Source organism: Anomaloglossus baeobatrachus, chromosome 1, assembly GCF_048569485.1.
Source record: "Anomaloglossus baeobatrachus isolate aAnoBae1 chromosome 1, aAnoBae1.hap1, whole genome shotgun sequence".
Taxonomy (NCBI): Eukaryota; Metazoa; Chordata; class Amphibia; order Anura; family Aromobatidae; genus Anomaloglossus; species Anomaloglossus baeobatrachus.
In genome coordinates, this window is record NC_134353.1 from 420,718,563 (window position 1) to 420,739,509 (window position 20,947).

A 20,947-nucleotide genomic window follows, 5' to 3' on the forward strand; every position below is an offset into this window, starting at 1 on the left:
TGCCCATCCTGATCCACATCCTCTAGTAATATGCCCATCCTTGTCCCCATCCTGTAGTAATATGCCCATCCTTGTAACCTTCTTGTAATAATGTGGCCATCCTTGTCCTCATCTTGTAGTAATGTGTCCACCCTTGTCCCCTTCTTGTAGTAATGTGCCCATCCTGTAGTAATGTGCTCATCCTTGTCCCCAACCTGCAGAAATGTGCCAATCCTTGTTTCCCATTCTGTAATAATGTGCCCATCTTTGTCCCCATCCTGTAGTAATGTGCCCATCCTTGTTCCTATCCTGTAGTAATGTGAACATCCTTGTCCCTATCCTATAGTAATGTGCCCATCCTGTAGTAATGTGCACATCCTTGACCCATCCTGTAGTAATGTGCCCATCCTTTAATAATGTGTCCAACCTTGTTCTCATCCTGTAGAAATGTGCTCATCCTTTTCCCCATCCTGTAGTAATGTGCCCATCCTTGTCTCTGTACTGTAGTAATGTGCCCATCTTCATCTCCATCCTGTAGTAATATCCCCATCCTGTAGTAATGTGCCCATCTTTGTCCCCATCCTGTAGTAATGTGCCCATCCTTGTCTCCATCTGTAGTAATGTGCACATTCTTGTAATATTATGCCCATATTGGTCCCCTTCTTGTATTAATGTCTCTATCCTTGTCCTTATCTTGTAGTAATGTGCCCATCCTGGTCCCCTTCTTGTAGTATTGTGACCTTTGCTGGTCCCCTTCTTGTAGTAATGTGCCCATCCTGATCACCTTTTTGTAAAAATGTGTCCATCCTTGTCCTCATCTTGTAGTAATATGACCATTCTGGTCCCCTTCTTGTAGTAATGTGCCCATCCTGTTTAACTCCTTGTAGTAATGTGCCCCATGCTGGTCCTCTTCTTGTAGTATTGTGCCTATCCTGGTCCCCTTCTTGTAGTAATGTGCCCATCCTGGTTCCCTTCTTGTAGTAATGTGCCAATCCTGGTCCCCATCCTGTAGTAATATGCCCCATGATGGTTTCCTTTTTGTAGTAATATGCCCATCCTGGTATCCTTTTTGTAGTAATATGTCCATCCTTCTGCCCATCCTGTAGTAATGTGTTCATCCTTGTCATCATCTTATAGTAATGTTCCATCCTGTAGTAATTTCCCCTTATATGCCGTTCTTCATATACACATAAAAAAAACATTCTTCTCACCTGTCCAGCGTTCCCTCGGTGTACTTTTCCTTGCTTTTTGCAGCCCTTAAGCTCATGGACCCAATGACGATTGCGACCGGTGCCCACAATCTTTATTTCATTTGAATGAACTGCTGGTGTGCGCAGAGCTCTCTCAAGCCCTAAACTAATTGCAGTCGTTGGCCAATGTGAGTCTAGTGCGTGATGTCATATTACTACGTCGGCTACTGGCCTGTGATTGGCCAGTGGCTGCCTTAGGTAAAGTTCTGCAGAGAGCTCTGCGCAGCGCCTGCAGTGCATTCATTCAAATAAACTAAAGAGCTGACTACTGCAGGCATCGGCCACAATTGTCATATGATCCACGGGCTTGTGGGCCATAAGAAGAAGCCAGAGGGACCGCATGCAGCCCACTGACTGTGTGTTTGAGAATCCTGTTTTATCTTGTTTCAATGTGTAAGAATAGACTTTAATGGCTGAGCAAATCGGAAGCATATAGGACTTGCTTTGACTCTCTCACAGATTAGACACATGGATCTGTGTGGATCAATAAATTAGAAAAATGGCTCAGTGTGCTGTTTGTGTGTTAATGTACAGTAGGTTTTCTTTTTGAAACACTGCCTGACATGGTAGGGCCGCACTCATAAATCAACTGTAAGGCTTCTGTGAAGCCCCGCTAGTATGTGTCGGTGCAGTACCTTCAGGGACTCCACGTGGATGGAACAGTCTGGTCACAGGTAGGGAACCTTCTTTTAGGATTGTCGTGACGCCACTCTCAGTATTGCGGTCAGCGGGGACCGCCACTGCAGATTAAGGGATGCCTGGGGCTGATGGTGGGTGCAGTCAGTATATTAGCCCCCTGAGAGTGAGGCAAGCCCCAGGCCCCGGTGTATGTGTGTGGGACCACAGGTCGCAGAATGACTCAAACACAGTCCAAGAAGTCTTTCAACGTGTTTACTCACTGTTTGGAGGTCACGGTGAGATGCCCGGGCGACACTGTGATAACCAGGTGGAACCAGGAATTCCAGGAGGCCGTTCTGAGGGTAGCTGTCCACTCGCCTTCCTTGCACTCTTTCTGTTTTAGGAGGATCCTTTGCTTGAAGCGTGGTAGGACCCCTCCAGGGAAGCTGTTACCACCCTGCTCCCCTCTCTCTGGCTCGTCTGCCGGCAGCGTGGCCTTGGTGGGATGGCTTCTGGCCCTGTCCCCTTATGGGCCCGGAGATTGCTGCTTGGCTCAAGCGCTGTGTAGTTGTGGTGAGGGCATGAAGTACCCCCCCCACCTGTAGGTTAAGCAGCTCTGGATGATCTGCTGCCTGTACTGGGGACCTAGTTCCCCTTGTGTGCTCGGATACCGGGATCTCCGTACTCAGCCACCCTTCTCTCTCTGGATGGTTTTCAGGCCGACCCACGGTACTCCTTTCTCCCCCGCTTTCAGCTACTGCACTCCTCAGGACCTGTCTGACACGAGAGCTCCTCTGCTCCCTTCCACACACTTCAACTTCTTCCTCTAGACTCTCCTCTTTTCTCTCTCTCTCTGCCCTGCTTCCTAGCAACCAGCCCCTGAACACACCCCCAGCTGGGAATTGAAAGTTAACTCCTTCTGGCTACCCAAGGGTCCCCTCTGGTGATGTGGGAGGCCTGGTCACTATATGTTTGTGTGTGCACCTCATCCTGGCCTTTGGAAATTACCTGGAAGCATTGTCCCCGCATGGGTGCAATACTCTGTGGTGCCTGACCAGGTCAGGGGCGCCACATTCCCCCTTAGTTATCATCAGCACGTCCTCGGGCTGCAAAGACAAGAGAAAAGGTAAATACAAACTTTTCCCACACAGGGGCAATTATTTACATTTAAACATACCAGGTACCATTCCACCACCAACCACCCACATGTCCGAACCCCCCCAAAAACCTCCAGGAGGTAGGTCGCCGGTCCTTTTGGTGACCAGGGCTGGGCCATCACATTCCCCAGACCTTTCCTCCAATCTTCCTTTCCTGAGGAGAGTGGTGTAAGGTAGGCCCCATAAACAGGCGTACCCGCTTCCGAGTGTTGGAGGGCAGGCCCCATAAACAGGCGTGCCCCCTTGTTGGTGCAGAGCCATGCCCCTCAACAGGCAGACTCTGTGGTTGATACCATGGAGGTAACTTTTTACAATGCAAAGTTTGTGGTTAAAGCCAGTTCATAACCAGTGGTCTAACATTTTAAGGAGGTCTCACAATAGTCCTTGTGGGCACATTTCGCTTAAACGTTACTTAACTATAAACAGGTTAAACATTACCTTTCATACCGTCACTTTGAACTAAACTGTACTTTCCCTATAGCGTAATGGGAGCTGACCAAAGTTGCTGCGGGTTGATCTACGCAGTACTATACTGTCATCTGTCTGAGGTTGTGTCCTCCCACCCGATGTATGTGTCTCAATGTGAATAATAGGTGTGCTAGGTATTGATGCCAGTGCATGGTCTTCTGCTTCAGCTACATTTGGCTCTTCCAGGTTCTGAACAGGTTCTTCTGGGTCTCTTACTTCTCTATATTGAGGGAATGTAATAACCGGAATAACTACTGCTCCATTGTATTGAGGCCAACTTGCTGGAAAATCTCCAAGTACAGTATGGATCATCTTTTCTTTTGGTTCTTGAACTGGCAAAGGGTTGGGACTTTCTTCAGGGGTTCTTAGTTGTTCAGGACATTTCTTTAAGCGATCTCTAGAAACGACAGCTGTTGTTTTTCCTCCATCTTTGCTGATAAGGCATGTCTTTTCATTGCTAAGCGTCGATGGTAACACAGTATAGGGTTCTTCTTCCCAGTGATTGTCAAGTTTATGACGTCTTCTCTTTCTTTTGAGAACTATATCTCCTGGCATCAAAGGAACAGCAGGTGCTTTTCGATTGTAGGCCTTTTCTTGTTTCTCACGCTGCTGAGTCAGGCTTCGCTCCACACACTCTTGTACTTTCTTGTATTGGGCTTGGCGGTTGGAATCCCAATCAGCACCTTGTAGATGGTCTTCAGGGGTCTCAACTCCCATTTCCAAATCTACTGGCAATCTCCCTGGTCTGGCCCTCATCAGGTATGCCGGTGTGCAGTTCGTGGAACTCACAGGGATGTTGTTATACATGTCCACTAGATCGGGCAGCTTTTCCGGCCACTGACTTCGTTCTTCTAGTGGGAGCGTCTTCAGAAGGTCGAGAATGATGTGGTTCATCTTCTCACACATGCCATTGGTCTGAGGATGGTAAGGCGTAGTACGGATCTTCTGGCAGCCGTATAGGTTACAAAACTCCTTAAACACTTCAGCTTCAAAGGCTGGTCCTTGGTCAGTGAGCACTTGATCTGGATAGCCATGTGGTCGACAGAAATGTGTCTGGAAAGCTTTGGCTGCAGTTTGACCTGTCAAGTCCTTGACTGGTACTACCACCAGGAATCTGGAGTAGTGGTCAACCATAGTGAGAGCGTAGTTGTAGCCTTGTCTGCTGGGTGCCAACTTTACATGGTCCAGGGCCACGATCTCCAGGGGCCGTTTAGTTTGGATTGGCTGGAGTGGTGCTCTCTGGCTGTGCTGGTCTTTTCTTCTAAGATTGCAGGGCCCGCAGTTTCGACACCACTTCTCTAGGGCAGATCTCATGCCCACCCAGTAGAATCTTACTTTAAGTAGGGCCTCCAGTTTCTTCCAACCAAAGTGGCCTGCACCATTGTGATAGGCTTCTAGCACCATCCTCGTATCCTTCTGTGGTACAATCACTTGCCACACCTTCTCATGCGTCCTCGGGTCAATGATGCTCCTGTAAAGTTTGTCTTGATAGATGAATAATCGACCCCTCTCCTTCCATAGGTACTGTGCCTCAGGTGGGGCTCCTTTGTCAAGGCTGGCGCCAGGCTGGTTGATCAGTTTCTTTACCAAGCCTACCGCTGGATCATTTTCCTGGGTCTCCTTCCAGTTGTAGTGAGGTAGTGGGTTCAGGGTCACCTCTTGGCGGTTGGCACGCAACTGCCGACACTGTTTTGCTCCATGGCGATGGAACGCTGGCAGCTCAATTTCTTCAAGATCATCTACATCTTCACCCTCGTCTGCTAGGTGAGGCATCCTGGACAGAGCATCTGCGTTGCCGTTCTTGCGGCCAGCTCGATACTTGACAGTAAAGTCATAATTCGCCAGCCGGGCTACCCAACGCTGCTCCATGGCACCCAATTTAGCAGTGTCCAAGTGGGTCAGGGGGTTGTTGTCCGTGAAGACAGTGAATTTGGTGGCTGCCAGGTAGTGCTTGAACCGCTCTGTGATAGCCCATACCATGGCCAGGAACTCTAGCTTAAATGAGCTATAATTTTCTGGGTTTCTTTCAGTAGGCCTGAGCTTCCTGCTGGCGTAAGCAATCACACGCTCTTTGCCTCCCTGCACCTGTGAAAGCACTGCTCCCAGTCCCACATTACTGGCATCTGTGTACAGTACGAATGGCAGACCGTAGTCAGGGTAGGCTAGGATCTCTTCACCCGTCAAGGCCCCTTTCATTTGTCTGAAGGAGTGTTCTTCTGCTTCTCCCCAGTGAAATGGCGGGCCGGAGATCTTTCCTTTCTTCTTTGGGTGGCCTACCAGGAGCTCTTGCAAAGGCGCTGCCATTTTCGTGTAGCCCTTGATGAACCTTCTGTAGTAGCCTACCAAGCCAAGGAACTGACGTACCTCCCGGACGGTAGTAGGTGTGGGCCATTCCTGGATGACTGTGACCTTCTCTGGGTCCGGTGCTACTCCTTCTGCACTGACCACGTGACCTAGGTACTGGACCTTTGGCTTCAGTAAATGGCACTTGGATGGTTTCAGCTTCATTCCATATCGGGATAGCGCTTCAAAGACTTCAGCCAGGTGTTTCAGGTGGTCCTCGTAGGTCTTGGAGTACACGATGACATCATCCAGGTAGAGCAGGACGGTTTCAAAGTTGAGGTGCCCTAGGCAGCATTCCATAAGCCTCTGGAAGGTCCCGGGGGCATTGCAGAGTCCAAATGGCATGCTGTTGAACTCACAGAGGCCCATTGGGGTGGTGAAGGCCGTCTTCTCCCGATCTTCTTCTGCTACAGATACTTGCCAGTAGCCACTAGTAAGATCTAGGGTAGAAAAGTAGTTAGAGGTTTTCAAGGCAGCGAGGGATTCCTCTATCCTTGGCAAAGGGTAGGCATCCTTGTGTGTTATCTGATTTATCCGTCTGTAATCCACACACATCCTCATCGTGCCATCCTTCTTTCTTACCAGGACCAGGGGAGCCGCCCAGGGGCTACAACTGTCCCTTATGACACCTGCCTCCTTCATGTCCTTCAGCATGTCCTTTGTGCGCTGGTAATGGGCTGGTGGAATAGGCCTATGTCTTTCCTTAATGGGAGGATGACTGCCTGTGGGTATGTGATGTTGCACCCCTTTGATCCTACCAAAGTCTAGTGGGTTCTTACTAAAGACCTGCTCGTATTCCTGCACGACCCTGTAAACCCCATGTTTCTGGTAGACGGGTGTAGAGTCAGTCCCCACGTGTAGTTTCTGGCACCAATCCTCTAACTGCTTTTGGGAGGTCTCGCCCTCTTTTGAGTCAGCTTGTGTCAGGGGACCTACAGGTGTTATGGCGTCATTTGAGCATGTAAACAGTTTGGCTATGGTAGCGTACCTTGGTAGTCTGGCTTCCTCCTCCCCACAGTTCAACACTCGTACAGGCACTCGTCCCTTGTGTACATCAACTACCCCCCTGGCTGTCAGAATCGTGGGCCAGTGGTCTGAATGAGTGGGCTCTAGTACAGCCTGGTAATCCTGTCCTCTGAGACCTACCGCTGCTCTACACCACATCATCATTTCACTCCGTGGGGGTATCACAATGGGGTTTGCATCCATCACCCGTACACTACCAATCTCACCGCCAGTCTGTTTTACCTGTTGCTTCCTCAGAATGATTCGGATCTCCTTTTGCAAGGCTCTTTTCGACCCGCCCTCAGCACCTTCAACAATCTGGTGAAGCAACAACAACACTTCCCCTAGGCAATTTTCTATGACATTAGTACCTAAAATCATTTGCGGGTTCCTTTCTCTAATATCAGTGTCCACAACAATCAGTCCTTGTCCCTTCATTTCCTGCCTTCCCACCTTTATGGTTACCTCTTTGACCCCGATCTGGTCTATAGGTTGTCCGTTGGCAGCATAGATGGTGAGGGAGGGGTCCGGTGGTCGGAGATCGTCGTCCGACCAAAACCTCCGATAAAGGACATACGGGATCGTGGTGACCTGAGAGCCGGTGTCCAATAACGCCGGGGTAGGGATCCCGTCCAGGACAATGGACAGGACAGGACGTCCACCCACGTACTGATCACAGCAGCGACTTGGGCCTGATCTTCTTAATCCTGAGGACTGGCCCCCGGCCTCAGGTTTGGCTCGTTTAAAGGACAGGCCCTTGCATAGTGTCCTGCCTCCTGGCAACGACGACAGATGGGTTGTCCAGATGAGTCATAGCGATCACTGCTCCTGCCTCGGGTTGGGGGACCTCTTCTCCTCCGCATCCAAGGGACGTCCTCTGGGTTGTCAGCTAGCAGGATCCGATGAGGGACTTTGGTCTCTGAGGGCAACTGCATTGCTTTCAGGATTTGTGCGACGTCCTTAGTGAGCTGTTGCACCTGGGAGGATAGTGTATTTATGGTCTCTGCTGGCGTGTTGAGTCCTTTTGCAGTTATCAGGGCCTGCGAGGAGGATTCCGCTCCTGCAGCCGTGGAACTGGCAGGCCATGCTGGTGCGACGGGGTCTGTGTCCACAGGAGGTTGGAGTGCTTTCACTGCCCTGTCTTTCAGAATGGCAAAGTCCACGTCAGGGTGTTCCAGGGACCACAGCTTCATCTGCTTCCCATCCTCAGGAGAACGCAGGCCCCGCAAGAATTGTTCCTTCATCATCCGGTTTCCTTCCTGATCACCAACAGGGTCCACCAGCTTGAGAGCCCGCAGTGCAGCCTGCAGCCTGAGGGCATAGGCTCTTATGCTATCTTGGGGCTTCTGCCGGCAGTTATAGAAGTCCGTCCTCAGCTCTCCCTCGGTGCGGTGTTCAAAAGCAGCTGCTAGTTTGGCAAAGATGGTCTCAACAGAGCTCCGGTCATCATTGGTCCAGGACTCAGCTTCCAATTCTGCTGCCTCAGTCAATTGTCCTAGCACCACAGCGGCCCTCTGCTTACCAGTCATCGCGTGCATGTCTAGCAGGGTGCTGATCTTCTTCTTAAACCCGGTCAGTGTGTCTATTTTACCGGCGTATTGGGGCAGCCATTGCGCTCCTGGGACATACAGCAAGGAAACTGGCATTATGGGGGAGATTTCAGCCGGCGCGGCTGCGACCGCGGCACCGGCACCAGGCGCTGCTGCGTCCAGCGCGACGGGGGCTGGCATCGCTTGGGCTGCGTCGCCCTGACCAGGGGCATTACCTCCTGCAGCGTCCATTTTTCTTCAAAAATCCCCGCGCTCCCTTTCCACTTCCTGGGTCAGAACGCTCTCCGAATTGTGGGGATTCTGGGGCGGCCACACCTCTTCGTGGGCGGTGCTCTTCTCCCTCGCGCGGGCTGCAGCGCGCGCTTTTGAAGATGGCAATATGGCGGCGGTTCAATTTTTTGCGGTCGGACCTCTGAGGCACACGGTCACCTGTCTGAACAGGTCTAGTCCTTATCCTGTTCGTGACGCCAGAAGTTGTGAAGCCCCGCTAGTATGTGTCGGTGCAGTACCTTCAGGGACTCCACGTGGATGGAACAGTCTGGTCACAGGTAGGGAACCTTCTTTTAGGATTGTCGTGACGCCACTCTCAGTATTGCGGTCAGCGGGGACCGCCACTGCAGATTAAGGGATGCCTGGGGCTGATGGTGGGTGCAGTCAGTATATTAGCCCCCTGAGAGTGAGGCAAGCCCCAGGCCCCGGTGTATGTGTGTGGGACCACAGGTCGCAGAATGACTCAAACACAGTCCAAGAAGTCTTTCAACGTGTTTACTCACTGTTTGGAGGTCACGGTGAGATGCCCGGGCGACACTGTGATAACCAGGTGGAACCAGGAATTCCAGGAGGCCGTTCTGAGGGTAGCTGTCCACTCGCCTTCCTTGCACTCTTTCTGTTTTAGGAGGATCCTTTGCTTGAAGCGTGGTAGGACCCCTCCAGGGAAGCTGTTACCACCCTGCTCCCCTCTCTCTGGCTCGTCTGCCGGCAGCGTGGCCTTGGTGGGATGGCTTCTGGCCCTGTCCCCTTATGGGCCCGGAGATTGCTGCTTGGCTCAAGCGCTGTGTAGTTGTGGTGAGGGCATGAAGTACCCCCCCCCACCTGTAGGTTAAGCAGCTCTGGATGATCTGCTGCCTGTACTGGGGACCTAGTTCCCCTTGTGTGCTCGGATACCGGGATCTCCGTACTCAGCCACCCTTCTCTCTCTGGATGGTTTTCAGGCCGACCCACGGTACTCCTTTCTCCCCCGCTTTCAGCTACTGCACTCCTCAGGACCTGTCTGACACGAGAGCTCCTCTGCTCCCTTCCACACACTTCAACTTCTTCCTCTAGACTCTCCTCTTTTCTCTCTCTCTCTGCCCTGCTTCCTAGCAACCAGCCCCTGAACACACCCCCAGCTGGGAATTGAAAGTTAACTCCTTCTGGCTACCCAAGGGTCCCCTCTGGTGATGTGGGAGGCCTGGTCACTATATGTTTGTGTGTGCACCTCATCCTGGCCTTTGGAAATTACCTGGAAGCATTGTCCCCGCATGGGTGCAATACTCTGTGGTGCCTGACCAGGTCAGGGGCGCCACACTTCCTTTAATTAAATGAAATCTGTTAGTGGATTTTTGTTATGTTGTCTGTGAGAAGCATGATGAAGGGGCAAGACAACCTGATTTCAGCCATGTGCCAATTACTGAGCTGCTTGATGTAGTTTTGATAGATCTGCAGCAAAGCAAGCAAGCATGTCAGTTCTCTGATTGCTGAGCTCTGTAAAACCCACCCACGCCATTGATTGACAGCTTTCTGTGCATACTGCGCATTGACAGAAATATGTCAATCAGTGGTGGGGGCGTGGCTACACAGAGAGTGAGAACTATATGACATGAAATAACTAGTCCATCTGCTTCTGATAAGACACTGATTTTATTGAAACAACAATGCAAGCCCAATCAGATTAGTGGAATCATGGTCTCAGCCCATACATCGTGCTGCTCTTAGTTTACATACTAAAAACATGCTGACTGATTCAGTTTAAGAGACAAGCAAACCATATAGACTTCATTTTATCAGCTTAGTGTGTTAGTCACTACCATTGTAAAAATTTGGTGACAAATTTCAAGTAAGGCTATGTGCGCACACTGCAGTTTTATTTCTTCAACAAACGCACCTCTGGCCGAAAATTGCATCCAAAAAACACATGCGTTTTTGCCACGTTTTTGGGTGCGTTTATGACCTTAGTTTTTTTACTATATAAAATGGAAAAACGCAGGTCAAAAACGCAGAAAGAATAGACAAGCTGCTTTTCTTTTCTGCAATCAAAAATGCAAGGAAAAAACAAGCAACGTGTGCACAGCCTTTCTGAATTCTCATAGACTTTGCTGGGGAAGGACTGCATGCAGTTTTGGGCAACAAACTGCACCCAAAAACATGGCAAAACCGCAGCAAAAAATGCACTGTGCATACCGGGCATAACTGGTTAACGCTATTAACCCTCAATTAAGCAAAATATGCGATCACTAATGATGAGTGCCATTAAATGCCTTTCAATAAATGCAATAACCCAAATTAAATTTTGCTACAGTGTCAAAAGTACTCTGTTATTGTTATTAAGAAGTTAATGGTATAAATTCCAAATTTCTACATTAGATACCATAAAAACAGTGTTTTATTTTTGTTTCAAAATAATAAAAGCTGAATAACTAATGCTGATGCTTAATTATTTATTCTACAGCCAAGCAATGGGGAGCAGGAGATGACATGTAAAGTGGATGACTTACTGGAAAGTTACATGGGAATCCGAGACATGGAGCTTGGTAAGAGACGTTAAAAAGTTCCATTTAAGCAGTGGTGTTCCCCAATACGTAGAATTAAAATTGGACCTATTAAGCCCTACTTTGACTATCTGTATGTGTACTCTTCCTGGCTGCAGAATAAAGTCTCATGCACACTGCAAAGCTTTACATGGAGGTACAATATTAACATAATTGACCTTCAAAGGTTTAGTCCATCAATATCATAACTTAAAATCCTAAAATCCTGTGCTGCTCTACATATCACCCTACAGGTAATGGATATGCCTACCATATACAGTATATGTAAGTAATTATCATTTTATGCATAGTGTTGCAAATTGTAGTGGTCTCGGCCCTGAGAACGCCACTGATTGGTCAAAATTCTGCTCTAAAGTCCACAGCTACTTCATGAGTTGGGTTCACAGAGTATTGTCTATTGGGTTTGTGTAATCATTCTCACAGAGCATTATATAGACCCACTCTCACAGAGCTACAGATACGGAGGGAGGAGTACATGGTCAAAAAAATATATATTTTATTAGAAAATTAGTTAAAAACATCAAATACCATTGACATACAGAGAATATGGACATACAAATACAAAAGGAAGGATGAATGTAAATGGGCTTAACACTGCATGTAAAATCAATGGACAATGGATATGTAACCATCACGTTATGACACTATTAGGTATATACATACTAAGTTCAAAGGCCCCAATTTTTCCCAAGTGTGAGTGTGATGCCCTGGACTAGTCAGGTTGTCCCAGGTAGTCCCACACACACACACCCTCCCTAAAAAGGTGACAGCAGCCAAACTTCAAAACCCTTGTCACCTCCCTCCAGGTTTGATGTCCACACCAGGGGAGTGGGGCCAGGCGGTTGGCTCCGCCCACCGAGGAGTTCACAGGCCTGGAGGCGGGAAAACAGTAGTTCTAGTGCAGAGTAGATTAGCCTTGACAGTGGAGGAGAGAAGTCAAGTTCAAGGGCAGACCTGTGACCAGGCATGCCATAGTCTACCAGGTGTCTGGGTTGGAGCCCAGTCACCTCTGGCAAGGAGGCAGACGGTGGTGGCCGCCTGCAGGAGCTGGGATTACAGCCAGTGGAACCGTAGGGACTGGGGTCGGGCGGTGGCCCGCCGGTACCGAACCGGGGAACCGATTGGAAACCGGAGCACCAGGAGGGGTACTCAGACCCAGTACGAGGCCCAGAAACAACTAGGCTAAGTCGAATCAACTGATTGAGGACTGGATTTTAGGACCTTTCCCACACAAGACCCGACTGAAGACAACAGCCCAACCATTAGGGTAAAGCCACTGCCAAGGCATAGAGACCCAAGGGGCCAGCGTCTGCGGGCAAACAGGGCTCTCCCAACACCCAGCAAGCCGGGGAGCAGACTACCGTTGTTTAGGCATAGGAGTCATAACGTTCACATTAAAGAGGTGCAGGAGAAAGGCGGAAACCACCAACCTGTTAAGGGGAAGCTTCAGCCGGCTGCAGGCACCGTCCATCATCCCGTTTGGTTTACCAGAGACTCCAGTGTGTTGTATCATAGTGAGTACACCAGTGCCTTCGGGCCACGCACCGCGCCGCACCGCACCGACACGCCAGCACCATCCATTCCCCCGCCTCAGCGCCTCCCTCGGGCGCCCGGGACCATCAATCCCCTACCCACAGAGGGGGTCAACACCAAGCTGCGCAACACCGTACCCGGGAGGCCTTGTCAACGGCAGCGGTGGTGTCCATCCATTCACCACAACCCGTGGGTGGCGTCACGAACTTAAATCCCCTACAAACCACCGCAGCCCCGGCCGTGGAACTCCCCACCGAAGTCCCTGCGTGTAGTGCCAGCCCCCTTTCAGAGCGACATGACCCACGGGTCCGTGGAGAGCTCGGGCCACCCACCGACGAGCACGGATCGAGCGGCTTGGCAGCCAGTTGAGCCCGCGGGGCAGTACATAAGCATACAAAATATAAAATTAAACCATAACGACATACCATAAAGTGAATAGTGAAGAAAATACCGTACTTGGATCTCAGGAACAGACCCCCGATGCACGTTTTGCATGTAAATCTTGCTGCTTATTCATGGGGATGGAAGTTAACTGTTTTCCAGGACTTTAAATCCCCATGGGAACAAGAGCACAACCCAGATTACTCCAATACAATTGCCAGAAGACAAATGCAGGCGCACCATGAGCGGGGAAAACCACGCCACTGGCAACGCCCCGTCTGTGACTGGTGAAAAGCTGCGCAACGGCAATAGGCATCCCCTACATCCGTAGTCCACGTTAAGGACAGGTCACGTGCATGGGAGCCTGGCGGTAACCATGACTCCCACACACGCTCCGTCCATATAGACACTGCAGGGGGAGTAGAGAATTACCAACGCAGAGTGCATGTGCACCCTAGCTTCAGATATGTCCAACATACAGAGCCACCACTGCTGCAGAGAGATATGTATGGGACATATATTATATAAGCAATCATTATTATGCATGGTAAAGTTACATCCTATTTTTACTTGACTTAACGACCAGGGGGGTAACTTTACTGCCTAAAATGCATTTGATTACTGTGGCCATAGCAACAGCTTTCAAATGATGCCCCCTGCTGTTTCTTACAGCAGGGGATCTTTGCTTGACCCCAGGGGCGGTGGCATCGCCACCCCCCATCGGCGATCGTTGTGATTGGCTGTTCAAATCTGAACTGACAACCACGTCCATCGCACTGTTTTCAGCTAAAACGATGCCTCAATCAATGCGATCCTGTGAGATCCTGCTATGAGGTGCTGCAGCAGATTATAGCTGGAGATCAATCATAGTGCCCCCCACCCCATGCAGCACTGATTGAAGCGATTGTGCTGTGACGTGCAATCGCTACAATCATCGTGCAGAGGGACGTTCTGACCTGGGGGTGACCACCCTCCTCAGGCTTGTGTTGGCCTGGGGAGCCCTCCTCCAGCATGTCTGCGCCGTACACCAGCTGGTACTTGTAGTACCACGCCACCGTTGCTGCCGCCACCACCACTGCTGTTTTGTGATCCCCGCTCCTGCTCCCCCTCTGAATATTGTGCGCTCCCTGCCGATGTGTCCCCCTGCCGATCTGCCGCCCCTCACTCCCATGATCTCTATTCTGCTCCCATTCATTTGCTTCTCTGGTCTCCCCCTCCCCCTCTCCATCTGCTGTTCCTCCGACGTCCCCTACCTGCTGTCACGGGTTGTCCGAGGTCGTCATTGGTCCGATCACATCTGCCTCCATCGCTGGGTCCTTCCTGGGTCCTCACACATAAGCTGTCCAACTTCCTACCTGCTGCTCCTGCAATAAGCCCTCTATTCCTCTGGTCAGTGATCCTCCTGCTAATCCTCTGGGTCCTGTGAGTATAATTTTTTTTTCTGTATCCCCTGTCCGTTTTTACACCTCATCCGTGTATGCGTCCTGCAGTGGCCGAGCGTTGATCAGTGGTTCACATAACGGATGGGCATCCGTGCTCAATTTTCGACGTGACCTTTTTTTTTCTGTATCCCCGTTGCTTTTTGTATCTCATCCTTCCGTGCGTCCTACAGCGGCCGATCAGTGATTCACATCACTGCTCGGTGTCTGTGCATTTGAAAAGTCTAATGGCGCTCCTTCTCTTTCGAGATTTGCCGTGCGCCAAACAATTGAATTCCACCACATATGAGGTATCGGCGTTCTCAGGAGAAATTGCACAATAAATTTTATGGTGCATTTTTTCCTGTCACCCTTATAAAAAAAAATGCTACATGGTTGAAGCAAAACTTTTGTGGTAAAAAAAAAAAATTATTTTCACGGCTCAACGTTATCAACTTCTGTGAAGCCCCTGGGGGTACAAGGGGCTCACCAAACATCTAGATAAATTCCTTAAGGGGTTTAGTTCCAAAATGGGGCCACTTGTGGGGGAGCTCTACTGTTTAGGCCCCATAGGGGGGTCTCCAAACGTGACATGGTGTCCGCTAGTGTGATTCCAACCAATTTTGGCACTCCTTCCCTTCTGAGCCCCGGCATGCGCCCAAACAATTACTTTCCACAACATATGAGGTATCTGCATACTCAGGAGAAATTGCACAACACATTTTATGGTGCATTTGTTCCTGATACCCTTGTGAAAAAAAAGCCACTTGATTCAAGTAACAGCTTTGTGGTAAAAAAATATGTATATATATTTTCATGGCTCAACGTTATCAACTTCTGTGAAGCCCCAGGGGGTTCAAAAGGCTCACAAAATATCTAGATAAATCCCTTGAGGGGTCTAGTTTCCAAAATGGGGTCACTTGTGGAGGAGCTCTATTATTTAGGCACCTCAGGGGGTCTCCAAACCCTACATGGCGTCCGCTAATGAATCCAGCTAATTTTGCGTTCAAAAAATTGAATGGCGCGCCTTCCCTTCAGAGCCTTGCCGTGCACCCAAACAATTGATTTTTACCACATATGGGGTATCATCGTACTCAGGAGCAAATGCACAATAAATTTTATGGTGCATTTTTCCCTGATACCCTTGTGAAAAAAAAGCTAACTGGTTGAAGCAACAGTTTTATGGTCATTTTTTTTTTTTCTTTTCGCAGTTCAACGTTTTACAGGACTACTGAGGGCAAATCGCTATTAATTAACTAAAACCACCAAAGAAAAAACGATCAATTGCCCATTGATAGAATTTTCAGATTTTATTGTGTAAATACAAAAGACAACATGAAAAGGGTGGAGAGAAATAGTGCAGGAAATTCATTCACCCCAAGAGGTCACGGACCCCTCCATATGTAATGCATATAGCCACTGAGATGGTAGTTACCCAGAATATACACACAATGCCCACTAGATGTCACTATACATACATTTATAGTTCCCAATACATGCGACCATTAGAATTAAAGTCGGCAAAATAGCCACTAGATGTATAATAAATCCGTGAATGGACTACTTACATGGGCACAGGTCAGATGCTGGATGCCAGGAGAGGAGGAGGGTTCTGTGAACAGCCCGACGGCCATTTCGGTAATGCTAGGTTACCTTCGTCAGATGGCGTGGTTAAAAGGGCCAGGATAGGAGGCTTATAAATGTCACACACCCAATTGCAGGGCAAGTGACATCTAGTGGGCATTGTGTGTATATACTGGGTAACTACCATCTCAGTGGCTATTTGCATTACATATGGAGGGGTCCGTAACCTCCTGGGGTGAATTAATTTCCTGCACTATTTCTCTCCACCCTTTTCATGTTGTCCTTTGTATTTACACAATAAAATCTGCAAATTCTATCAAAGGGCGTTTGGTCGTTTTTTCTTTGGTGGTTTCACTTGTAGGTGAGTATAATGCACTGTGTCATGCTGTGTCAATGTTCTCTGTAATGTATTATGTGCTGTCTCTGTGTTATGTATAAGATGTGTGTGCCCTATATAAGTGTGCAATTTCTAGCTGCCTGTGTGACGCCCTGGCGTATCAGGTCGTCACAGGGTATTGTGCAATCTGCCCTTCTGCACAGTATCATAGTATCATAGTCATAGTTTTTAAGGTTGAAGGGAGACTCTAAGTCCATCTAGTTCAACCCGTAGCCTAACATGTTGATCCAGAGGAAGGCAAAAAAACCCCAATGTGGCAAACAAGTTCCAATGGGGAAAAAATTTCCTTCCTGACTCCACATCCGGCAATCAGACCAGTTCCCTGGATCAATACCCTGTCATAAAATCTAATATACATAACTGGTAATATTACATTTTTCAAGAAAGGCATCCAGGCTCTGCTTAAATGTTAGTAGTGAATCACTCATTACAACATCATGCGGCAGAGAGTTCCATAGTCTCACTGCTCGTACAGTAAAGAATCCTCGTCTGTGATTATGATTAAACCTTCTTTCCTCAAGACGTAGCGGATGCCCCCGTGTTCCAGTCGCAGGCCTAGGTGTAAAAAGATCTTTGGAAAGGTCTCTGTATTGTCCCCTCATATATTTATACATTGTGATTAGATCTCCCCTAAGCCTTCGTTTTTCCAGACTAAATAACCCCAAGTTTAATAACCTGTCTTGGTATTGCAGCCCACCCATTCCTCTAATAATCTTGGTGGCTCTTCCCTGCACCTTCTCCAGTTCAGCTATGTCCTTCTTATATATCGGTGACCAGAATTGTACACAGTATTCTAAGTGCGGTCGCACTAGTGACTTGTACAGAGGTAGAAGTATATTTTTTTCATGAACACTTATACCTCTTTTAATACATCCCATTATTTTATTAGCCCTGGCAGCAGCTGCCTGACACTGTCCACTAAAGTGAAGTTTACCATCCACCCATACACCCAAGTCTTTTTCTGTGTCTGTTTTACCCAGTGTTCTACAATTAAGTACATAATCATAAATGTTATTTCCTCTACCCAAGTGCATGACCTTACATTTATCTACATTAAACTTCAATTGCCACTTCTCAGCCCAATCCTCCAATTTACATAAATCTCCCTGTAATATAAAATTATCCTCCTCTGTATTGATTACCCTGCCGAGTTTAGTATCATCTGCAAAAATTGAAATTCTACTCCGCATGCCCCCAACAAGGTCATTTATAAATATGTTGAAAAGAAGCGGGCCCAATACTGACCCCTGTGGTACCCCACTATGAACTGAGACCCAGTCCGAGTACGTACCATTAATAACCACCCTTTGTTTCCTATCACTGAGCCAGTTTTTAACCCAGTTACACATATTTTCCCCTATCCCCATTATTCTCATTTTATGTACCAACCTTTTGTGTGGCACCGTATCAAAAGCTTTTGAAAAGTCCATATACACAACATCCACTGCATTTCCCTGGTCCAAGCTTGAACTTACCTCTTCATAGAAGCTGATCAAATTAGTTTGACAGGATCGATCCCTCATAAACCCATGTTGATACTCTGTCATAAGGTTATTTTTCTTGAGATACTCCAGTATAGCATCTCTCAAGAAACCCTCAAGGATTTTACCAACCGTAGAGGTTAAACTTACTGGCCTATAATTTCCTGGCTCAGTTTTTGTCCCCTTTTTGAATATTGGCACCACATTTGCTATGCGCCAGTCCTGCGGTACCGACCCTGTTATTAAGGAATCTGAGAAGATTAAAAATAATGGTCTATCTATCACAGAACTCAATTCCTGTAGTACTCTGGGGTGTATGCCATCCGGGCCCGGAGATTTGTCAACCTTAGTGATTTCGAGGCGGCGGCGTACTTCCTGCTGGGTTAAGCAGGTAATATTCAAGGGTGAATTTATGGCATCACTGGTCATGTCATCTGCCATGGCATTTTCTTGTATAAAAACCGTAGAAAAAAAGTCATTCAGCAGGTTGGCTTTACCCTCATCCCCTTCCACCATTTCACCAAGACTATTTTTAAGGGGGCCAACACTATCGCTTTTCAGTTTTTTACTGTTTATGTAGTTAAAGAATATTTTAGGATTATTTTTACTTTCTCTCGCAATGAGTCTCTCTGTCTCAAACTTAGCTAACTTAATTTGCTTTTTACATATTTTATTTAATTTTCTATAATTATATAATGCCTCATCACTACCTACCCTCTTTAATTCTTTTAAGGCTTTCTGTTTTTCTTTTATTGCTTCCCTTACAGCTCTATTTAGCCATAGGGGTTTCCTCCTATTTCTAGAATGTTTGTTCCCATAGGGTATATTTTCTGCACAAGCCCTATTCAGGATGCTCATAAAAGTCTCCCATTTGCTTTGTGTACTTTTATTACTTAGTACATCATCCCAGTTTATTGCACTAAGATCATCTCTCAACCGTTTAAAATTTGCTTTCCTGAAGTTTAGTGTCCTTGTAGCCCCTCTACTATACATCTTACTAAAGAATACATGAAAACTTATTATTTTGTGATCACTATTCCCCAAGTAACCCCCAACTTGTATATTTGATATGCGGTCTGGCTTATTGGTTAGTACAAGGTCTAGTAGTGCTCCCCCTCTTGTGGGGTCCTGTACCATTTGTGAAAGGTAATTATCTTTCATTGTTATCAAAAATCTATTTCCTTTGCTGGAACTGCAAGTTTCTGTTCCCCAATTTATATCAGGATAGTTAAAGTCCCCCATAATAATTACCTCTCCGAGACTCGCTGCTTTATCAATTTGCTTTATGAGGAGATTCTCTACCTCTTCCATAATATTCGGCGTCTTATAACACACCCCTATCAGTATTTTATTATTCATTCTCCCCCCCCTTATCTCCACCCATAGGGACTCTACATTCTCAGTACCCTCACATATGTTGTCACGCAGGATGGGTTTTAAGGATGATTTTACATATAGACACACACCTCCCCCTCGCTTATTTGTACGGTCATTCCTGAATAGGCTATAACCCTGTAAATTAACAGCCCAGTCATAGCTCTCATCCAGCCATGTCTCTGATATCCCCACTATATCATAATTTTCTTCCAACAATATTAATTCTAATTCCTCCACCTTATTTGTGAGGCTTCGGGCATTAGTGTACATGCACGTTACGTATGACTCTGTACCTATATTCCTGCTTACTGTTTTGACTGTCCTAACCCTTCCCCCCGTACCACCCCCAATTTCATTACTTGTGCCCTGGTCACTATCTGCACTACATTCCCCTTCCATAAAGTGAATACCCTCCTTGGTATCCACCCTCCTTGGTTACGGTTCCTGGTCCTTTGGTGTTGCTAACAGCTTAGTCAAGCAAAATCCTAGGAACACTTTACACTGAACCCACCAGACCCACCATTGGGGGCCTGAAAGGAATAGGGCCGCCCACATGGGGAATTCGTGAGGGGAAAGTGATGAAAGTTACAGTTGAGCTGGAGTTGAGCAAAGGAGAGGAGAGTGAGGAGGTGACTCTCTGAGAGGGAGAGGTCACCGGCAGGGAGCAGGGCTCCTGTAGTTACTAGGTGGCAGACGTTGGTCTGGGCCTAGTAGGAGCTGGAACCCCGGTCGTAGGGGACAGTGTCAAGGGGCACGGACTGCTGAGGACGGCGGCCAGCGGCCTTGAGCTATCACCGGGTGGGGGTCTGGGCACGACGGGGTATGTGGACCCTAGGCCGGAAAGTAGCTTCACGCGTTCCGGTAATTTACCCGACAGGGGTGAAAACTAGAGATGAGCGAACCAGCCGCGGTTCGGCTCGAGTTCGGTTCGTCGAACGGAGGTCTCGTTCGAGTTCAGTTTGGCGAACGTTCGACGAACCGAACTCGAACCGCATAGGAAACAATGGCAGGCAATCACAAACACATAAAAACACCTAGAAAACACCCTCAAAGGTGTCCAAAAGGTGACAAACAACTCACAACACAACACAAACACATGGGAAAGTGACAAGGACATATACTCATGTGAAAACAAAGGAGCTGGACAAGGAAAAAGAGGAGCAGACACAGATATGAGTATATGCAAGGGAACGTCGATGCCATTACTGTGCAACTTGAGCCCTGCTCATTTTAGGCTTCCAATCTGGATAAATTGCCTGAGCTCACCACGTACGCCTTGGGGATCTTGTTGTGTCCCGCAGCCAGCGTTTTCTCGGAACGTGTCCTCAGTGCTGCTGGGGGTGTGCTGACAGCTAAGCACACGCATCTGTCCACTGACAATGTGGACAGACCAACGTTCACCAAGATGAACAAGTCATGGCTCTCAGAGGACTTTTCTTCCCCTGGCTCAGCCAGGGGAGGCGAAAGGCACGCGTATTTTTGAGAGTGCTTCATGCAAAGCATCTTTTTCATCTTGAAAATGGGGTCAACTGATGCCAGTCAAGCGGGGGTGTGTGTGCCCCAATTAGTGGAAATGAGGGAGACTGTGGTTGGAGTCCC

The 20,947-nt window shown here is 48.1% G+C and overlaps 1 protein-coding gene across 1 annotated transcript in view; it reads left to right on the forward strand.

The window, feature by feature from the left end:
- Positions 1 to 20,947, forward strand: part of GIPC3 (GIPC PDZ domain containing family member 3) — a 388,184-nt gene that overhangs the window by 290,085 nt on the left and 77,152 nt on the right. The window contains exon 5 of the mRNA XM_075337861.1: positions 11,078 to 11,159. Within this exon, the coding sequence (XP_075193976.1) occupies positions 11,078 to 11,159 (82 nt within the window). The remainder of the gene's footprint in view (positions 1 to 11,077; positions 11,160 to 20,947) is intronic.